The sequence below is a fragment of the Labrus mixtus genome, chromosome 8, assembly GCF_963584025.1.
Source record: "Labrus mixtus chromosome 8, fLabMix1.1, whole genome shotgun sequence".
Classification (NCBI taxonomy): Eukaryota; Metazoa; Chordata; class Actinopteri; order Labriformes; family Labridae; genus Labrus; species Labrus mixtus.
This window is the reverse complement of record NC_083619.1, coordinates 2,811,171-2,828,570: the sequence shown is the minus strand read 5'-3', so window position 1 is coordinate 2,828,570 and position 17,400 is coordinate 2,811,171. Positions and strand designations below refer to the sequence as shown.

Below are 17,400 nucleotides of genomic sequence, written 5' to 3'. Positions count from 1 at the left end.
AAAAAACAGATGAGTGATCCAGCTCGTTGTGTGCGATCAAAGATGAAATCCCTAATTAGAATAAAGTCGTAATGACTGTCTGTTTATAATCTAAACAGATGTTGAGTCTGCACATTTCCAAAAGCCTCCAAAAGCCTCCAAATCTTAGAAGTCTTTTTCTTTAACGTGGCCGTAATACTCCGTTGTGCTGAATGACTTTAGAGCTGAGTTTTTTTTTTTTTTTACCTCTTTATGACTTGTCTCTTTAATTTGTGCTTTTTTTGGTGCCAAATATAAAACGTTGTGTTTGTACTTAAAAGGGAAAAAAGAGTCGTACATTATGGAGAAAAACTCAGAATTTTGAGACGAGAAATAAAACCCCCAAATACTACCCTGAAGAAAAGCTCGCCTGATGATGACACACACCTGAGTGTATGATGCCTGCAGCTGCTGGTCCAATCAAATCATACTTTCTACCAGGACTGAGCAATAAGGGGTGGAGTCTCTATATTTTGTGTCCCGCTTGATTGGTTACCTCATCTAAATCGGTGTACAGATTTCTTCTTCATTTATGCTTTACAAAGTCTGGATGCTTCTGATGATGTCATGACTCTGAGCTCACTCGTTTGTCCTTTTCGATCAGTCTCAGTGAAAGTATGATGTGATTGGGTCATCAGCTGAAGGTTTACAGCATCATGTGGTATTCTCTTCTTCAGAGTCGCTTTTGTGACTTTTTTAATTTACACGTTTTATTTCTCGTAAATCGACCACTTTTTACATCTGAAGAAGTATTTTTCTCTGAAACGTGTCTCTCCTTTTTCTTTTTTTTTAAACGACGCAGTCATACGATTTAGTTCTGGGATGAGTTCAGCTTCTAGAGAATTAACTGTTTCCTGTCCAGAGCTCCGCCCACTGGTTTTTTCTTTCAGATGTTGAGGCAGAGTTCGTCTTTTGTTTGCAATGGCAGTTCACAAGTAAACAGACATGTTTGTTCAAAAAGTGACAGCTCATGTTGTGAGATCTGTGCACAGTGAGACACGACAGAGACTGGTGAGGTAAAGGACATCTGAAGGGGGGAAACTGTCAGCCTTTAGCTCCAACCAAAAGTCAATAAATGAACCTCTGACAAACTCCAGCGTTTTATATTCTGACCCCTTTACATGTTGTCAGCTTGACCGCCTCGATATGAGATGGACAACACCTCAAGCTAAAAGTAAAGCCTCATACATGTTGTGGGTCTTTGTTGTATTAGGTGATAGAACTACACTCACTTAGATCTGTTACCTGCATTTTGAAAGGTGTGAAATGTGATAGAAATTAAAATACTGAAACAAGCGTCTGTCAGGGAGCAGCTTCTCCAGCCCTCTCCACTTTTCACAGAAACAAAAACAAACATTTAGTTTAGCCTGCGTGAGACGAGAGGCTGAGAGTGAGACAGCTAGAAGAGGTGAGACAGTTTCCCCTTCCATGTGTCTCTGTGCTGGATGTGTTGACATAGAGATGAACCTCATACTGATCATCACTGAGTACAGTTTCCCCTGCTGCAGATACTAGAGTGTGATTGGTTAATGACTTTTCTGAAGCGTGGTAAATGTGTGTTTTTGGATAAAGTGGCAGGTGTGGCCATGCTGAGGAGGACGGAGGCTCCACTCACTCTACCTCTTCAGACGGGCTGAACAAACTTTTTATGATGTGCTCCTTTAAAAAACCTCTGTCTCTGTCTTTGATTTGAATGAAGTCCATTTTGTTTTGCTAACGAATGTTTGTTATCCACATTCAGAACTCTGGCTTACATCCTGACATTTGATTGTATTGCATTTGTATTCCTTTTGACTGCACTGCAGTGTAATAGCATGCTGTTTGACACGGAATGACACGCTGACTTCTTGCGCTAAGCCACTGTAGCATCACATTTTTTCATGGTACATGTAAAAAAAAAAAAAAAAGACTTTGCTTAAGTGTTTCTTCTTTTTATGAGTGATTTATCTTTCTTAGTGCTTTCTCAAGTCTTCAAACTTGTGATGCTTCCTGTTGGAAAGATCAGTAAAATATGACTCCAACCCCTTACACACCCTTATTTTAGACAGAAAACAACATGGGGTGTAAGCTTACCAAAAATGGTTTAAAGTTTAAAGCACATTTATGTTGTGAGTGGAAACTGTTGTTATAGCCTGATGATCCTCAGGCTCCCTTAACAAGTTCATATCTTATGGCACAAGACTTACTTTTTGCTGAAAGGTCACATATTCTCCTCTTCAATAAGTGTCAGAGCTCCTCAAAACATGTCTGTGAAGTTTCTTGTTCTAAATCCACTCTGATCCTGTATTTGATCATGTCTATAAACCCCTCTATTTCAGCCCTGCTCAGAACAGGCTGTTTCTGTGTCTGTACCTTTAAATATGTAAATTAGTTGTGTCTGACCACGCCCCCTCTCTGGAAGGGCTTGGGTGGCTCGGTCTTTCTCGCTCCATGTCCTATTGTTTACAGTGAGAAGGCAGACTCAGAGGGCAGAACAAACACCTAGCTGTGGGAGTGTCACCCACCTGGGGGAGGGGCTACTGCCCTTTGTGATGTCATGAAGGGAACATCTCCAAATGGCCTGTTTGAGCACACATTTTCTGAAAAGTGGAGCAGGCAGAAGACAGAGAGGATGGACTTTTCTCATCATTGGGGGGTTTGTAGATGGACTAGAGACACATGTTAGAGTTAGAGGAACATGGTGAAGTGGATTCTGCATCATATGTGACCTTTAATAATTTAGTCTTCAAAATAATGAAGGGGGGATGAAGGGTCTAAGACTGAATGTGACAGTTTAAAAAAAGGTTTACTTTCTCGCCTGATGAAAATTAAAAACAGTTTGAGCCATAGCTGTTAATAAATAAATAATTAACCCAATGAATAAAATTGCACGCCCTCATTGGTGTGACATCACAGAGGTGGGCGGGGCAAACATCAATTCCGAGGTTAACCCTGTAATGCATCGTGTTAGATAAATGACATAAGACTTCGCTGATTAAAGGTCATACAATTGTCAAAGCTAATTGCGTGCTCAAACTTTTGATGAAAACTTGAATGTGATGTACAAAAGTGTTTTTTTTTTTTTTTAATTGGGTTGTTTTTTGGGGAGACTGGGAATAAAGGGGATAAAAAATATTTTTTAATGAAGAAAAGAATCAACCTTAAAATAGAAAGTTTGTGTTTGCTATGAAACTCTAAATTAGTGCTTCCCAAACAACCGGCCAGGTTATGTTTGTCTGCTGTACGAGTCATGTGATCGAATGCCAACTTCATTCTGATTTAATGTAACTTTAAACTGAAACTTAAAAGTCAAACATAGTCTGATAACCAGTAATGATGATGACAATGAGCTTCCTGAAAAACATTTATTAGCTCTTACAAACAATTAAAACTTGATAAAATAGAAATATTGTAAAACTCTCAAAGCCCCAGTCTGAGGGTTCAGTACATAAACCACCTGCAGTAACTCTGTAACGTGTGATCATCAGAATCATTTAAAGAATATATTCATTCATTCATATTTAACAGAATCTAAATAACAGAACGTCGAGGAGTGAATAAAGAAACATGGTCTGATGCAGGCCTGAAGCTCGTTGACATGAAGTTGAGCGTTCAGAGTTACTCGGCGTCTGAAGTGATCAAGCTGCCAAAGTATGCAGTCACAGTCTTCAGTTTGTTGTTGAGGAGGTTCTGTTCCACCTCCACCTTCCCTCCTGGGCCGGCCAGAGAGGCGATCTGCGGAGAGACGGGCAACGAGATGATATGTAATCAATCAGCTGCTCAAGCTGCTGGAGTGTAAAACAGAGAAAACACTAACTGCGTCTAATAAACTCTGAGTTTCAGACTAAGTCGTCTTCAGAAACACAGCTGGATTATGAGGTCACATTTAAAGAAGTGAACCTGGGCTACCTGAGCAGGTTGAAAACTGTGGTGACACTTCAATGTGAAAAAAATGTTCACTGTAGAAATATTCCCGGTGTCCTGAGAGTCCGTCTGAACCGGTCTAAAACAGGTGTTAGTCTTGTTTGTGCATGTTTGATAGAAATATGAAAACACTGACCTGGTCTACGTCGGCGTTGCGAGGCAGAAAGTACACAATGTTGTTTGAGATCAGTTTGGCCAGACGGAAAATCTCAAATGTGTCTGGTGTTAAGGAAGAAGCCAGAAAGTCTTACAGAATAATTCTACTTCAAACATGAACTGTAAGTTGTAAACATTGTTAAACAACAGCTCCTCCACCGGCACTCTCAGGTCTGCCGATGCAAACCTCCTGTCCCCCCCCTGCAGGACAAACTATCGGTCCTGGGGGGACAGGGCTTTCTCCATTGCCGCTCCCACCCTCTGGAACTCTCTCCCTAAAAACATCAGAGAGTCCCCCACACTCACTTCCTACAAGAAATCCCTAAAAACTCACCTCTTCATCACCGCCTACAACCACTGACTCTTATCCTCTTCCCTCGACACTACTTCTATTTTGTATTGTTCTCTTAGTTTTTGATTAGTTTTTTTGTTGTTTCCTGTCACAGCCTTTTTGAGTATTTAGAAAAGCGTTATATGAATCTAATTTATTATTATTATTATTGATGAGAGGAGATGAAGATATCAACCTTCTTTGTGTAAAGAGGAGGGGGGGGGGGTCTCCTGAAGTAAGACATGACATAAAAAAACAACAAAGTGAAGAAACAAAAGAGTCCTTTATGAGACCCTGTGATGAGAAAATGTGCCCTTATATACTGTAGATGCTCAGTGAAGTGTGAACAACAGAATTAAGTACAGAGTGGAGAAGAACAAACTGGAGGACAGAAACTTCATGCAGCAGTTCAAAAACGTGCACAGAGATTGTAGCGGCGGCGTGCAGACAGTCTATGCACTGACTCCAGTCACAGGATATAAACATCACCCCCCAAATTTTTGCAAAATAGAACATCAACTGGAGCAGAAAAACAAACAGGGATTTAAAGAAAGTTGAAAGTTAAAAGAGGTTTCTTTCTAACAGCTCTAAAGTCATCACAGCTCTAACATCAAAGGATATCCATCAGGCTCCATCATGGTCTTGATGTCAAACACCTCAGCAGTCAGGTAGTCCGGCCCTCCCCACGGTGGTGAGAGGAAGACCACATCGCCTCGGAGGTGGGGGGCCAGCTGAAGGAAGTCCCCCTGCAGGAAGTCGATTTGGTGAGCGACTTTGTAAACCGTCGCGTTGTGCCGCGCCAAGTCCAATTTCACCGGGTCGATATCGACAGCCAGGACTGAGAAGATGAAGAGGAAAGAAAAAGAGGCAGTGAGACAGTGAGTCCTAGAAGCAGATGATTTACAGTCCAGTGCTTCCCAAAGTGTGGGCAGCGGCCCCCTGGTGGGTCGTGTGGGTACTGCAGGTGGGCCACAAAAAGCCCTCCACCAAGTATAAAAATAAAAGAAATATCACAATAATGATGATTTACCATGAGTCAACCCTTTAAGTGATTAGTAAGGCGTGTCATGACTATTCATGGACATATTGTTCAGTAAACTTTGGTGTCTCTCTTGCCATAATATCATGTTGTAATGTTCAATAATTTACCCTTACTGAAAGTTATAGCTGTAGTCATAACTTTAATTTTATAACGGGCCCCAGAGTCATTTTGTTTTTTAAAGTGGGCTGCAGCAGTCTTAAGTTTGGGAAAGGCTGACCTAGAGGATCCATAAAGAAGAATGACCTCTCTTTCCAGTGAGTGCAAACTGGATGGCGTTCCCTCCGACCCCACAGAAGGCGTCTATGACCAGCTGGGAGTCCGGGAAGCTGTGCTCCACCCTGAGGGCGATGTGCTCAGCGATCCTCTCCGGAGTCACCGAGAACCAGCCCTCTGAAACACACACACACACACAGAAATGTGTTAGCCATGCAGGGGAGGAAATAGATAGATAGATAGATAGATAGAGAGACAGACAGACAGACAGACAGACAGACAGACAGACAGACAGACAGACAGACAGATAGATAGATACTTTATTGATCCCGAGGGAAATTCAAAGCATCCAGTAGCAGTTTACAAAGACACACATGACATGAAACATTTGTTACAAATTAACCACAAAACTGCCCCCCCCCTCCAATACATATATATATATATATATATATATATTAACCTGAAAAAAAGATTTAAAGAATACCCCTAGATGAATCAAACTTAAACTGTGCTGTTAAAAATAGACTTATACAAGAAATGTACATAACCCATGCAGGGATAAAAATATATGTGAGATTTAAACAAGAACCTATAGAAAATCTATAATTAGACCTGAATATAAAAAATAAAAAAGTGTTGACCTTCTGAAGTTGTGTTGTTTATATATGTACAGTAATGTTTAAAAAGAAGATAGTGAAGATAAATAAACGCCCAGGAGTTCTGTGACTATGACCTACACAGTCTGTTATCACTGTGACATGATTATGATTATGATAGTTTATCCTCGTGCTTGTGGCTTGCAGACTGACCTCGGTCCAACTTGATCCCTTCATCGAAGCGAGAGAAGAGCCTGTAGCGTTGAGCCCAGTACTTAGCTAGCTCTGGTTCAGCTGCCATCTCTGCTGGGACCTGCTGCTTCCTCCTCCGCTGTCTTTTCTTCTTTGTTGGCTTCTTTCTATCTTTCCTGTTCAACTCTACACACACACACACATTCACCTTCTTCATCACAACACTGCACCCCATGTCACCCGGATGTCTGATTGTGATAGATGTTATGCTCACCACTGCTGCCTTCAGGTGCATCGGGCAGGAGGAATTCAGGAGTTTCTAGAGATGTTAAGTGTCTTCCAGGCTCCTCCTCCTCCCTTTCACTCTCCACAGTCCCACTGGAAGCACACACAGAAGCTCTGGGCTGAGTGAGAGTATCAGAGCTCTCTCCTTCCCTTGCCTCCTTAATCCTTCCTTCAGTCTCCTGCGTCCTCTTCTCTTCTTCTTCTAACACTTGGCCCACATGTGAGGGTTCCTGTGTGCTCACTCCTCCCATCTCACTCTGCTCACATCGTGCTCCTCTCTGGTTCTTTCCAAGAAAGCTTTTCACCTGGTTAAAGAAACACATTTAATATATTAAACACACATTTTATTAAACACAGTCTACATTTAAAATATGATTTCATGGCTGCAGCACCTCATTTAAAAGACTTTCAATTCATGCTTCTTTTTTACACGAGTGAATATTGTTTCCCTGTATGGAGCAAAATATAGTGTTTCTTACTCTTAGATCAAATGATCAAGAACAGTAAAGAAAAGGTGAAGTGACCCTTTAACTTGCACTTCCACCACCATTTAACCATGTAACTGTCTTAAATAATCTCAGTGGTTTATGTCACAGATTCTGAGTGTTTGATGTGTTGTTGCTTGTTTTATTGTGCTTGTAATCTCGACAGCATTGGAAATGAGGGAAACCTCAGTGTCTTTTCGAGAATAAATAAAGGTTTGAAATGAAATGAAATTTACACTTCATACAGATTCAACTTCGGTCTGAACGTCAGAGGAACTCCAGTTTAATCAATTCAAATAACGATCATGTCACTTTGCAGTGAAACTGTTCTTTTGGTCCAAGAGTTTGGAGATTTGTCTTTTGCTGGGTTAAAGTAATAGTAAGTAAAGCTAACTTATGCTAACTAGGCTACACTTAGCATGCAGGCGAGGTGAGATGGACACTCGGTCAGGAAGCTGCGTCTGTAATTCTCTGTCTTTGTGAAAGGATTCAGATCTTTGGGTGGTGAAAAACTTTCTTTAAACTAAATGTTGTCAGCAAAACATGAACAGAAAACTCTTCACAGCGTCTTCCAGTACAAGTTGAAAAACAAAACTTTTATTGGGTTGCCTTGGAGACCGCTCATCAGAAAAGCCTCCTCTATCCTGTTTTAACTTCAACTGGTGTCATGAGTTAGAGAATGAACATCGTGCTGTTTGAGAAAAGAGTCAAAGCTAGAGAAACATTATAACCACCTGCCTAAAACTGTACTAGTCCCCCCTCTGACCCGTCAAGGCCCGATGTGTGTTCTGACACCTTTCTAACTTCTTCAGCAGTTTGAGCTTCACTGGATCTTCTGTTTGATCTGACCACACGGGCCAGCCTTCACTTCACTACCCCCCAATGAGCCTCCAATCACTCATCACTGCTTCACCAGTTTTTTATATTTTTGAAGGCAAACATTTATGTCAGTCCTGATCTCAGGAAAGATCTGCAGTGCTTGAAATGTTTAGTTTAAGAATCAAAGGTTCATAATGAACAGAGATGAGTGAGATGTTCCATCGTGCTGTAGTACCTTGCAGAGGGTGGAGCTGATCTTAGGCTCTGTGTTGGCTCCGCCCGTCTCTGAGAAGCGGATGTGTTTGTTGATGCTACAGTCGGATCTCTTGTTGAGCCACTTCCTCTGACTCTTCTGATCGCCTCCGCCTTTAAATCTGAGCACCGTGTCGAACCTGAGACACAAAGACGGACCATTACTTTTTAACATCACGATTAATCATTTAAAAAGTTAACCACTTTTTAATGGCATGTTTGAAATTCTATTATTTTCATTTTTAAAGACTATTTGTTAGACTTTTATTTTGAATGTGTGTTCTTAAAGAGGACGATAACAAAAGGTAAACGTTTGATGTCTCCAGGTGGATATTACTTTCCATGCTGAGGCGTCTGGGAGTTTGTTTTGAAGAATTCTCTTTTCCATCCCTGTGACTACGGGGAGACGCTGCGGTCAGTGCAGTTGCTTAGCTACGGTGCCCATAGAGGGACAAAATAACACTTGTTCAAAATCATTACTGCATTTATTCTGAAGCTTAATCACACGGGGTTAATGCTGAAACCTCACACCACAAAGATACAAATACTGTCAGTCTCTACCGTGTGTCAGACTCACAAGTCAAACATTTAAATAAGTAACCACTTTGTCAGTAAATCTATTTAAATATACACTTTGTATCTACTATAACTGTAAATATCAATCAATCAATCAATCTTTATTTCTATAGCACATTTAAAACAACCTTGACTGACCAAAGTGCTGTACAAGCGTAAAAAACACAATGTAAAAACAACAAATAAAATAACATATAGAATGAAGCACAATAAAAACACAATAAATAGGAGCATGAATAAAATGTCAAAATGTCAAGCTTAAATTGTATTAAAAGCCAGAGCAAAGAGGTGAGTTTTAAGCAAAGATTTGAAGTTGTTGATGGACTGAGCCGTTCTTATATTAACAGGTAGACTGTTCCACAGATTGGGAGCTCTGTCACCTCGGGTTTTTAGCCCAGTAAATATGACAATATTCAGACTTGAATAAGAAGGCTTATGTAAGCATCATTATGATGTCAGATGAAGATGTGTGGCTTTAAGAGCTTTCTTTGGACATTCAGAATATCTTATGGTAACACATGGTCTCTGGCCTGTTTACAAATGTACCAATGTTTGTAAGACGGGAGTTAAAGAATTCATGGCTAAAGGAATATTAGTAGATGAATATGATCCCTTCAAAAGCTGATTCAACTTTGAGTTCATAATAAAGACCAAAGTCTTGATGTTTGAGTGTCAACAAGTCATTTGTCAAAAGTGATACACGTCTTTAAAAGGAGTGACGGACAGATGACTCCGTCCAGATATACTTCTATACAAACAAACACATGAGCTTTGCTGCAGTGATGCACAGATGAGATTGTTTTCTCTTAGTCTTTTATGATTTGGTCCAAACTTGAAATAAAGTTGTGCTAAAATAATCAGGGTAGAGCGCTGAAGTTTTTTTTTGTAATAGCATAATCTTATGTTCCTCTTGAAGTTCTGTAAGAGTCACTGAGCTGTATGTTATTCATAAGGATCAAGTAGGCAGTAAATAAAAGTAATGGATCAGACTTACAGAGGGTTAGAGTTGTGTTTGAGTCCCAGTCTACTCCACGCTTCTTCTGGTGTCAGCTGTGGGCTTTCCTCCAAATCCAGCTCATGACTGCAGCAGGAGAGAAAAGAATGCAAAGATGTGAACATGATCTGCCTTTCCCTCTGAAGTCTGCTGTTTAAAGGCTTTATATTTGATTTTTTGATCCAGCAGATGTCGCCCTTGAGCACCAGCATGAAACCAAAACAACTCGTGCTGCATTGTTGTGTTAGCATGCTAATGCTAGCGATCTTTATTATGCTCGTATCTTCACACTGCATGTAAATTTACCTGAAATGAGCGTGATCTAGAAACACAGTTAAGCAGTGAGTACAGTATGTTATTCTTCTTTTCTCTAGTCCCTCAATTAAACAACTTTTATACACGAGGGGAGGAGTCAGCCGGCCGTCCTGGCGATGTAAACAAAGTGAAGATAGGACTCTGAAAACTCTGAAAACATCACAGACAGTGGGACTCGGGTGTTACACCCATTGTAGACAGTCATGACTCACAGAGTTATTTTCAGAGGATATACTTGATTTCTATTTAAGTATGAAAAATCACATGTAAAGACTTTAAACCTCTTTGTGAGTTTGTGATATTTGTAATACACATTTAAACTCACCTGCGTTTGACTTTAGCTTGTCCTCCTGGAGGTTTGTTAACATCATCATCGTCATCATCTCCTTCTAGTGTTGGTTTATTACCTGAGCCGGTCTGTCTGTCAGAGCGGGAGGAAACCTGCTGGGAATCTGAGTCAAAGCACACGAGACTTTAGCACCAAATGCACGATTAACACATACTTTGAAGAATACGCTTAAAAGTAGAGACGGGACAGATCTGATCTGATATCTGTATCGGGGCCCGATATATCTACATCATTTACAAATCTGATAATGGACAGACGGCGCCGATCAAGAAAGACGGTTTAGCACTTTCAGTCTCACTTTGAAGACGTTCAGACTGAACTGTGAGAAGTGTCCACTAATCGTCTCCATGACGACGCTCAGACGAGATGGAACAGCTCCTTCTATATGATCAAAAGTAGAATTCTTACACTTCAGTTTAAAACTTTTAATTTGACATCCTGACAGCTGTTGCTGCTTCCTGTTTGTATGTGAAGCCAGCACAAAAGTCAAATACATTTCTTTGGAATAATTTTAATTTGTATGCAATTTATTATTATTATTATGTAAGATAAATATATTAGAATAAGCTAAATCAATTCTGGGTTTACTACAGCTGTGTGATACCAACAACAACTATAATAATATTAGTTATGATTCAAAATAATATCTGAATCAGTATCGGTACACATACATCGGAGTCGGATAAAAACTGAATAAATGTAGATCAGTGCATCTCTACTAAAAGAGTTCAGGCTGTCACTCTGATGAACGCTAAACAGTCACAGAGTGTTAGACCTGTCGCGGTGAAATGACTCTAAACCAACCATCACTGTGAATATACATATATGTATATATATTATTTAATTTAAATGATCAATATACACACACTTATTTATGTAAATACTGTAATTGACATCTTAATTGACCCATCTGTCACATAACTGCATTTTACTTATTATCATGTTACTTCAGCATCTTTTGCACTATTCACCACTGCACTGTTTCATATTTAGTCATGTAAATATTAGTCTTTTCTTATTATGTTTATTGTTGATATTTAATGTTGTACCTGTACATAAGAGAGCACAGTTCACTGAAGTTAAATTCCTTGTGTGTGTAAACATACCTGGACAATAAATCTCATTCTGATTCTCTGCAGTCCCTCGTTCTGCTGTTTTAGGCACAGACCTCCTTTCTCCAACCTTTGGTTGTAATGCTAATAATGCTATTGCTAACTGTTCCACGGAGCCGTTTCATCTTCCTGCAGACTGTTGTTGCAGACAGTACTGTGAGTCTTTACACGTAAACAGATAAACAAACACAGTTATTACCTTTCTGCTCTGCTGTGTTCGTCTGTGAGGAGGTAGCAGGTCTCTTGCGATCGTTCCCGCCATCAGAGGGATCATCAGAGAGTTTGTTCATGGAGTCAGTCACAGTGCTCCCCCCTGCTTTTAATGAGCAGCTCTGTTCAAGCATATCATTCAAAGTCTCAACATCCTCATCGTCCTCTTGTCTCTGTTGGACTTCAGCTCCACTCTCATCCCTCTGTTCCTCTGAGCAGGTCTCTGTACCTTCACAGACGGTCAGCTCTGTGCTCCAGCCCTGTGAGGCCCAGTATGAGTACTGCTCCCAGTAGGAGTAGTACGTCTCTGCTGCATGTTTCTCCCACGCAGCCCTCGTGTCTGGGTCATCCCATGGAGCTGCTGCTGTCCCTGGATCTTCTGCAGACACATGATCCGTCTGTGGATGCTGCTGCAGCCAGCTGCTCCAGAGCAGAGCTTCACCCTGTTGAGCTTCAACACACACACGGGGAAATGAATGAAAGTGAAAGCTTTACTTCAGAGGTGAAAAGGTTTTTGATTAGAGACAGTCACCTTGTATCATGTAACACACGGGCGCTCTAGTGAGTCCAGATGTTTCTCTGAGAGTTAAGGTCACGTTTTTATCCTTTAAGTTTTAAAAATGGCATCTAAAGATGTTTTGTATTTTTTGAGTCTGTTCATAAGAAGGGTAACTTAAGTGATATATTCATTATAGTGATCTCTCATACATGATTATATTAGTATAACAGCGTTCAGTGTCTATGCTCCTTATATCTGGAACAAACTCATAGAAAACTGCAGGTCTGCTGAAACTCTCAGCTCTTTTAAATCCAGGTTGAAGATACACCTGTTTACAGCTGCCTTTCATTAAACAATTTTAATACGATTTTAAAACTTTAACTCTGCACTGTAACTTTTAACTCTTTTTATATTTTTACTTTATTTATTTCAATTAATTTCATTTGAATTATTTTATTTGAACATATGTTCAGATTGAATAATTTCAGTGATTTTGAAATGTTCTATTTGAATGTTTCTCAACAATGTCTGACATATGTTTACAAGTCTGATTGAATATGTCCGATGAGTAAACATCCAAAATGAATGGGTTTGATTTTCAGTGATACCGTATATGACCCTGTTTACTCTCTGTATGGTGGACATCAACAACATGTCTCCAGTGAGTGCTCGTGTTCAGCTCTCCTTTACCTGCTGTAAATACAAATAAGCACAGATCTACATCATTAAGGTTTGTAAAGACCACAGGAGTCCACTTTACCCCAGTAGGCTTCCCAGCCAGCATCTTGGGTGCCTCTTGTTCCTTCCTCCAGTGGGTCACTCTCTTCCTTCTGATCAGCTGAGAGATCACAAGACAGTGTCAAATGACATCATCACGTCATGTGCTTCATAACAATCGTCAGAATACAGGAGCCAATAAATGCTTTTAACATAATAAGTGAGGGATAATGTACAGCAGCAGAAACCCAGACGGGGATTCAGGACTGACCCTGACTCCTGGAAACCATCCCAGCCAGTCAATATATGTAGAGACTATCTAACAATGTCCTGACCATGCTTTCAGTCACTAGCACATGTGCATGGAAAGTTCTAGACGCCTATCAGGACAGGACAGTGGTTAGGGTCGGATAGCGAGGGAGCGAGGTAGTGTGGAATGACAAAGCAAGAAAGGAGGCACAGGAAGGATTTGAACCCGAGCCGCCCGCTTCTAGAACTACAGCCTCTGTACATGGGGCGCGCACACTAACCACTGGTCCCGGTCACTGTAATCACTTATCAAGGTAAACATTTGATCCTTATTTCTAAAAGTGACTTTAAAGATTAAGAGCTACAGAAAAGGTTTTCACGTTTTCAATGATCACATGATCATCTCTGTACTTTAAGATGTTAATGATGATTCTTACAGTTAGATGTTAAAGTACAGCTGCTGCAGTGCCGACTACTTAAAGTCTTTCTATGTGATTTTTCACACTTAAATAGAAATCAAGTATATCCTCTGAAAATAACTCTGTGAGTCATGACTGTCTACAATGGGTGTAACACCCGAGTCCCACTGTCTGTGATGTTTTCAGAGTTTTCAGAGTCCTATCTTCACTTTGTTTACATTGTTGGGACGGCCGGCTGACTCCTCCCCTCATGTATAAAAGTTGTTTAATTGAGGGACTAGAGAAAAGAAGAATAACATACTGTACTCACTGTTTAACTGTGTTTCTAGATCACGCTCATTTCAGGTAAATTTACATGCAGTGTGAAGATACGAGCATAATAAAGATCGCTAGCATTAGCATGCTAACACAACAATGCAGCTCAAGTTGTTTTGGTTTCATGCTGGTGCTCAAGGGCGACATCTACTGGATCAAAAAAATCACATATAAAACCTTTAAGGAAGAACTGTGACTTTCTGATCCAGTAGATGTCACCCTTAAGCCCCAGCATTAAACAAAAACTTCTGTTTGGCCACACCTCCTCCATACTGAAGCCACCACTCTCCTCCAGAGACACACCTCCAACCCCCCCTCCACTCACCTTCACATGAAGGAGTTATTAGTTAGAATGCACAATAATTAAACACCATTAACTGCAAACAGCGGACAAACTTGTCCTTTGATCGACCTGCATTGTTGAGTTAGCATGCTAATGTTAGCGCTCTTTAGTTAGCTCGTAGCTTCACATTGTTGAGTTAGCATGCTAATGTTAGCGCTCTTTAGTTAGCTCGTAGCTTCACATTTCATGTAAACTGACACAGAATGATCGTGATCTAAAAACTCTTACTAACATCCAAATAATCAGTGAGTATGTTCTTCTTCTCTCTAGTTCTTGACTAAAACAGCTTTTATACACAAGGGGAGGAGCTGGCCGTCCCGTCCATGTAAACACGGCTCTGACAACAACACAGGCAGCGGGACTCGAGCTTCTCACTCATTGTAGACAGTCAGGACTAAGAGACACATTTACACAGGACAGACTTTATGATTTATTGATGTGGAACATTTAGTACATTCATCCTTTAAAGCCAGACGCTACGAGCAGCTCTGCCTGAGATACTTCTACAGGAAGTTAATATGAGTTCATCGTCTTACCTGTGTCGTCTACCTGTAGATCTTGTTCAGCTTCCTCCTCCTCTTCAGCTGCTGTTTCTACCCAGCATGCAGCAGACTTTCTGTTCTGTCACGTAACCAGAAACATTCACTCAGAAGATCAACCCCAAACATGTCGGTTTAAATGTATTTCTTCAAAGTACAATATGTTATAATATCTCTTCAGTGTGAACACAGAGCTGAGAACAACAAACACCAGAGGGACTTTGACTTCACTCTTTCTTACAGAGCCACTACTCAAATATTAAGTTACACTGTATTTGTAATGTATATCTACTAAATTCATGTTCTACATTTAAATGAGCATCTTTATTTTATGAGACATCACTGAACCAACCTCTCTCCTCTGCCTGGAGGAGCTGGAAAAGGCCAGAGGCAGACCCATGCTGGCCATCAACAGAGCCTCTTCATCCTCCTCCTCTTCCTCCTCCTCATCATCCGTTTCTGTTAGTGGAGAAAAATGTATTTTAAATGAAGCCTTCTTTTAACAGCCATTGTTCTCACTATGTTACCTCTTTGTCTCTCTCTCAACCAACTACGATGACTTTCACTTCATTATTATAAACCCAGTAGTTGTCTCTGAACCCTGTGCACTAATAATCTAACCATAGTGCGTGAAAAGTCATTCATCTAAAATGAAGAGGTAGAACTTTAACAACCACTCATTTTGAAAATGCTCAAATAATTCAGCAGGTTAAACCTAGATTAACATTTTCATATTCACAATAAGGGGATTCTCCTGTGCACATTAAGGGACTCTGTACAGGAGGTGTTTTAGTGTTTCCTGTCACTGTTGACTAGTGATGTGTCGGTCACTCTTTACAAAACTAAATAGATGGAGTCACTCCCCACGCAGCTCGTCATAACAGCCTGAGTTAGGGCTGGGCGATATGGACCAAAACTCATATCTTGATATTGATTAGTTGAATGGCGATACTCGATATATATTGATATGTATTTTATTAAACTAAAAAATAAACTACCTGTTAGTGAATTTAAAGTAACATTATAAAATAAAAATGTTCCTTAAATACAATAAAAGAGAGAGAGAGGAGGAGCAGGGTTAAGAGGGACAGTCAGTCATCATCAGTGAGATGAGAAAAAGGTGACCTGGCACTTCTGTAACGTTATTTTAATGAAACTTAAACTATATCCATATTAACCATATTGTCTTACCCTATATCTTGTTTGAAAATATATCGATATATCTCAAAAACTTGATATATTTTCCAGCCCTAGCCTGAGTACCAACTACATTGACCTAACCTGGAAAGTGATCGAGTGCACGAGGCTGCACGGGCTCCAGATTGTCAATGGGACAGCACAATGTCATTTTTGACTTTACTCACTCACAGCCCTGGCTCTTATAAAAACTTCTACTTAATATGTGTATTTCTTGTCTGTGGGATAAATAAAGGTTTATCTTGTATATAACAGGACTGATATGCTCTCTGTCTCTTGTTTTTTGTTTATAGACTTGCAGTAGAGTTCTGAATTAGCTGTAGTTTCCAAATAAACTTTTTCGGTAGAGTGTGATTTCACCTTCCTGCTTTTTTACCGTCTCTCCCTTTTAAAAAATAATATTTGAAGGTTTTTATGGCTTTCCCTGTGAACCATATGCTATGAACTATTCCCACATGCCAAGTCTGCAGACATGCCCACTTAGGGGACAGGGTGCATGAAGGGCTCGAAAAAGTCAGCGAGGCATCTCTCATGCACTTTGAGGATTGGACTGTGGGACAGCCCTGAGCACTCACAGATTTAGCGGGAACAAGGTCAGTAAGGGTGTGAGGGTGGACATAACATACCTCCCACTGTAGAGTCAGCCAGGTCAAGGCAGAGCAATCTGTTGTCAGAGCGGTACAGCTCCCGATCCCTAAACACAGAGAAGAGAAGACATGAACAATCCAGTGTCATGTTTCTGATGGACTGTTAAAACATCAAGAAGTGAGAGGAGATGCTCACTGTACGAAGGCTCTGGAGCAGCGACAGTGGATGATCTCCTCTATCTCACAGTGTCTCCGGCTGAAGAAGATATCTGCCACCATCGTCACCTTGCTCCTCTCCAGCATCATCATCATCGACCAGCTCTATGAGTCTGCAGGACGAGACCAGCTCTATGAGTCTGCAGGACGAGACCAGCTCTATGAGTCTGCAGCACTAAACCAGCTCTATGAGTCTGCAGGACGAGACCAGCTCTGTGAGTCTGCAGGACGAGACCAGCTCTGTGAGTCTGCAGGACGAGACCAGCTCTGTGAGTCTCTCTGAGTCTCTCTGAGTTCACACACCGGGTACTAGATCACGTCTGTCTTAATCCAGCATGGGTTCACCGCAACAACACAACGAGAATTCACACCATTTCCAATGTTCCGGGTTCAGGCGGCTCACTGTCGTCACTTCCGGTCGCGTCATTTCAGCATAATAATTTTGTTTTGATGCGGAGGACACACTGGATT

General features: G+C 40.7%; 1 protein-coding gene across 1 annotated transcript; it reads right to left on the bottom strand.

Moving 5' to 3' along the window:
• Positions 1-3,348: 3,348 nt before the first annotated feature.
• Positions 3,349-17,338, bottom strand: tgs1 (trimethylguanosine synthase 1). Its single transcript, XM_061043815.1, has 15 exons — positions 16,910-17,338; positions 16,753-16,820; positions 15,282-15,388; positions 14,927-15,011; positions 13,108-13,185; positions 11,838-12,299; positions 10,503-10,629; positions 9,863-9,949; positions 8,276-8,432; positions 6,726-7,041; positions 6,473-6,637; positions 5,694-5,840; positions 5,030-5,246; positions 4,058-4,136; positions 3,349-3,732 (listed from the first exon to the last, which is right to left on the bottom strand). Exons 1-15 carry the CDS (start codon positions 17,023-17,025, stop codon positions 3,616-3,618), a joined length of 2,328 nt encoding a protein of 775 aa, XP_060899798.1. The 5' UTR covers positions 17,026-17,338; the 3' UTR covers positions 3,349-3,615.
• Between the last annotated feature and the right edge of the window lie 62 nt (positions 17,339-17,400).

Coding starts and splice junctions, on each gene's coding strand:
- tgs1 (XM_061043815.1), bottom strand. CDS start 17,025: ATGATGATGATGCTGGAGAGGAGCAAGGTGACGATGGTGGCAGATATC. Junction 13,186..14,926: donor TCTACAGGTAGACGACACAG/GTAAGACGATGA, acceptor GTGATCTCTCAG/CTGATCAGAAGGAAGAGAGT. Junction 9,950..10,502: donor CAAGCTAAAGTCAAACGCAG/GTGAGTTTAAAT, acceptor CTCCTGCTGCAG/TCATGAGCTGGATTTGGAGG.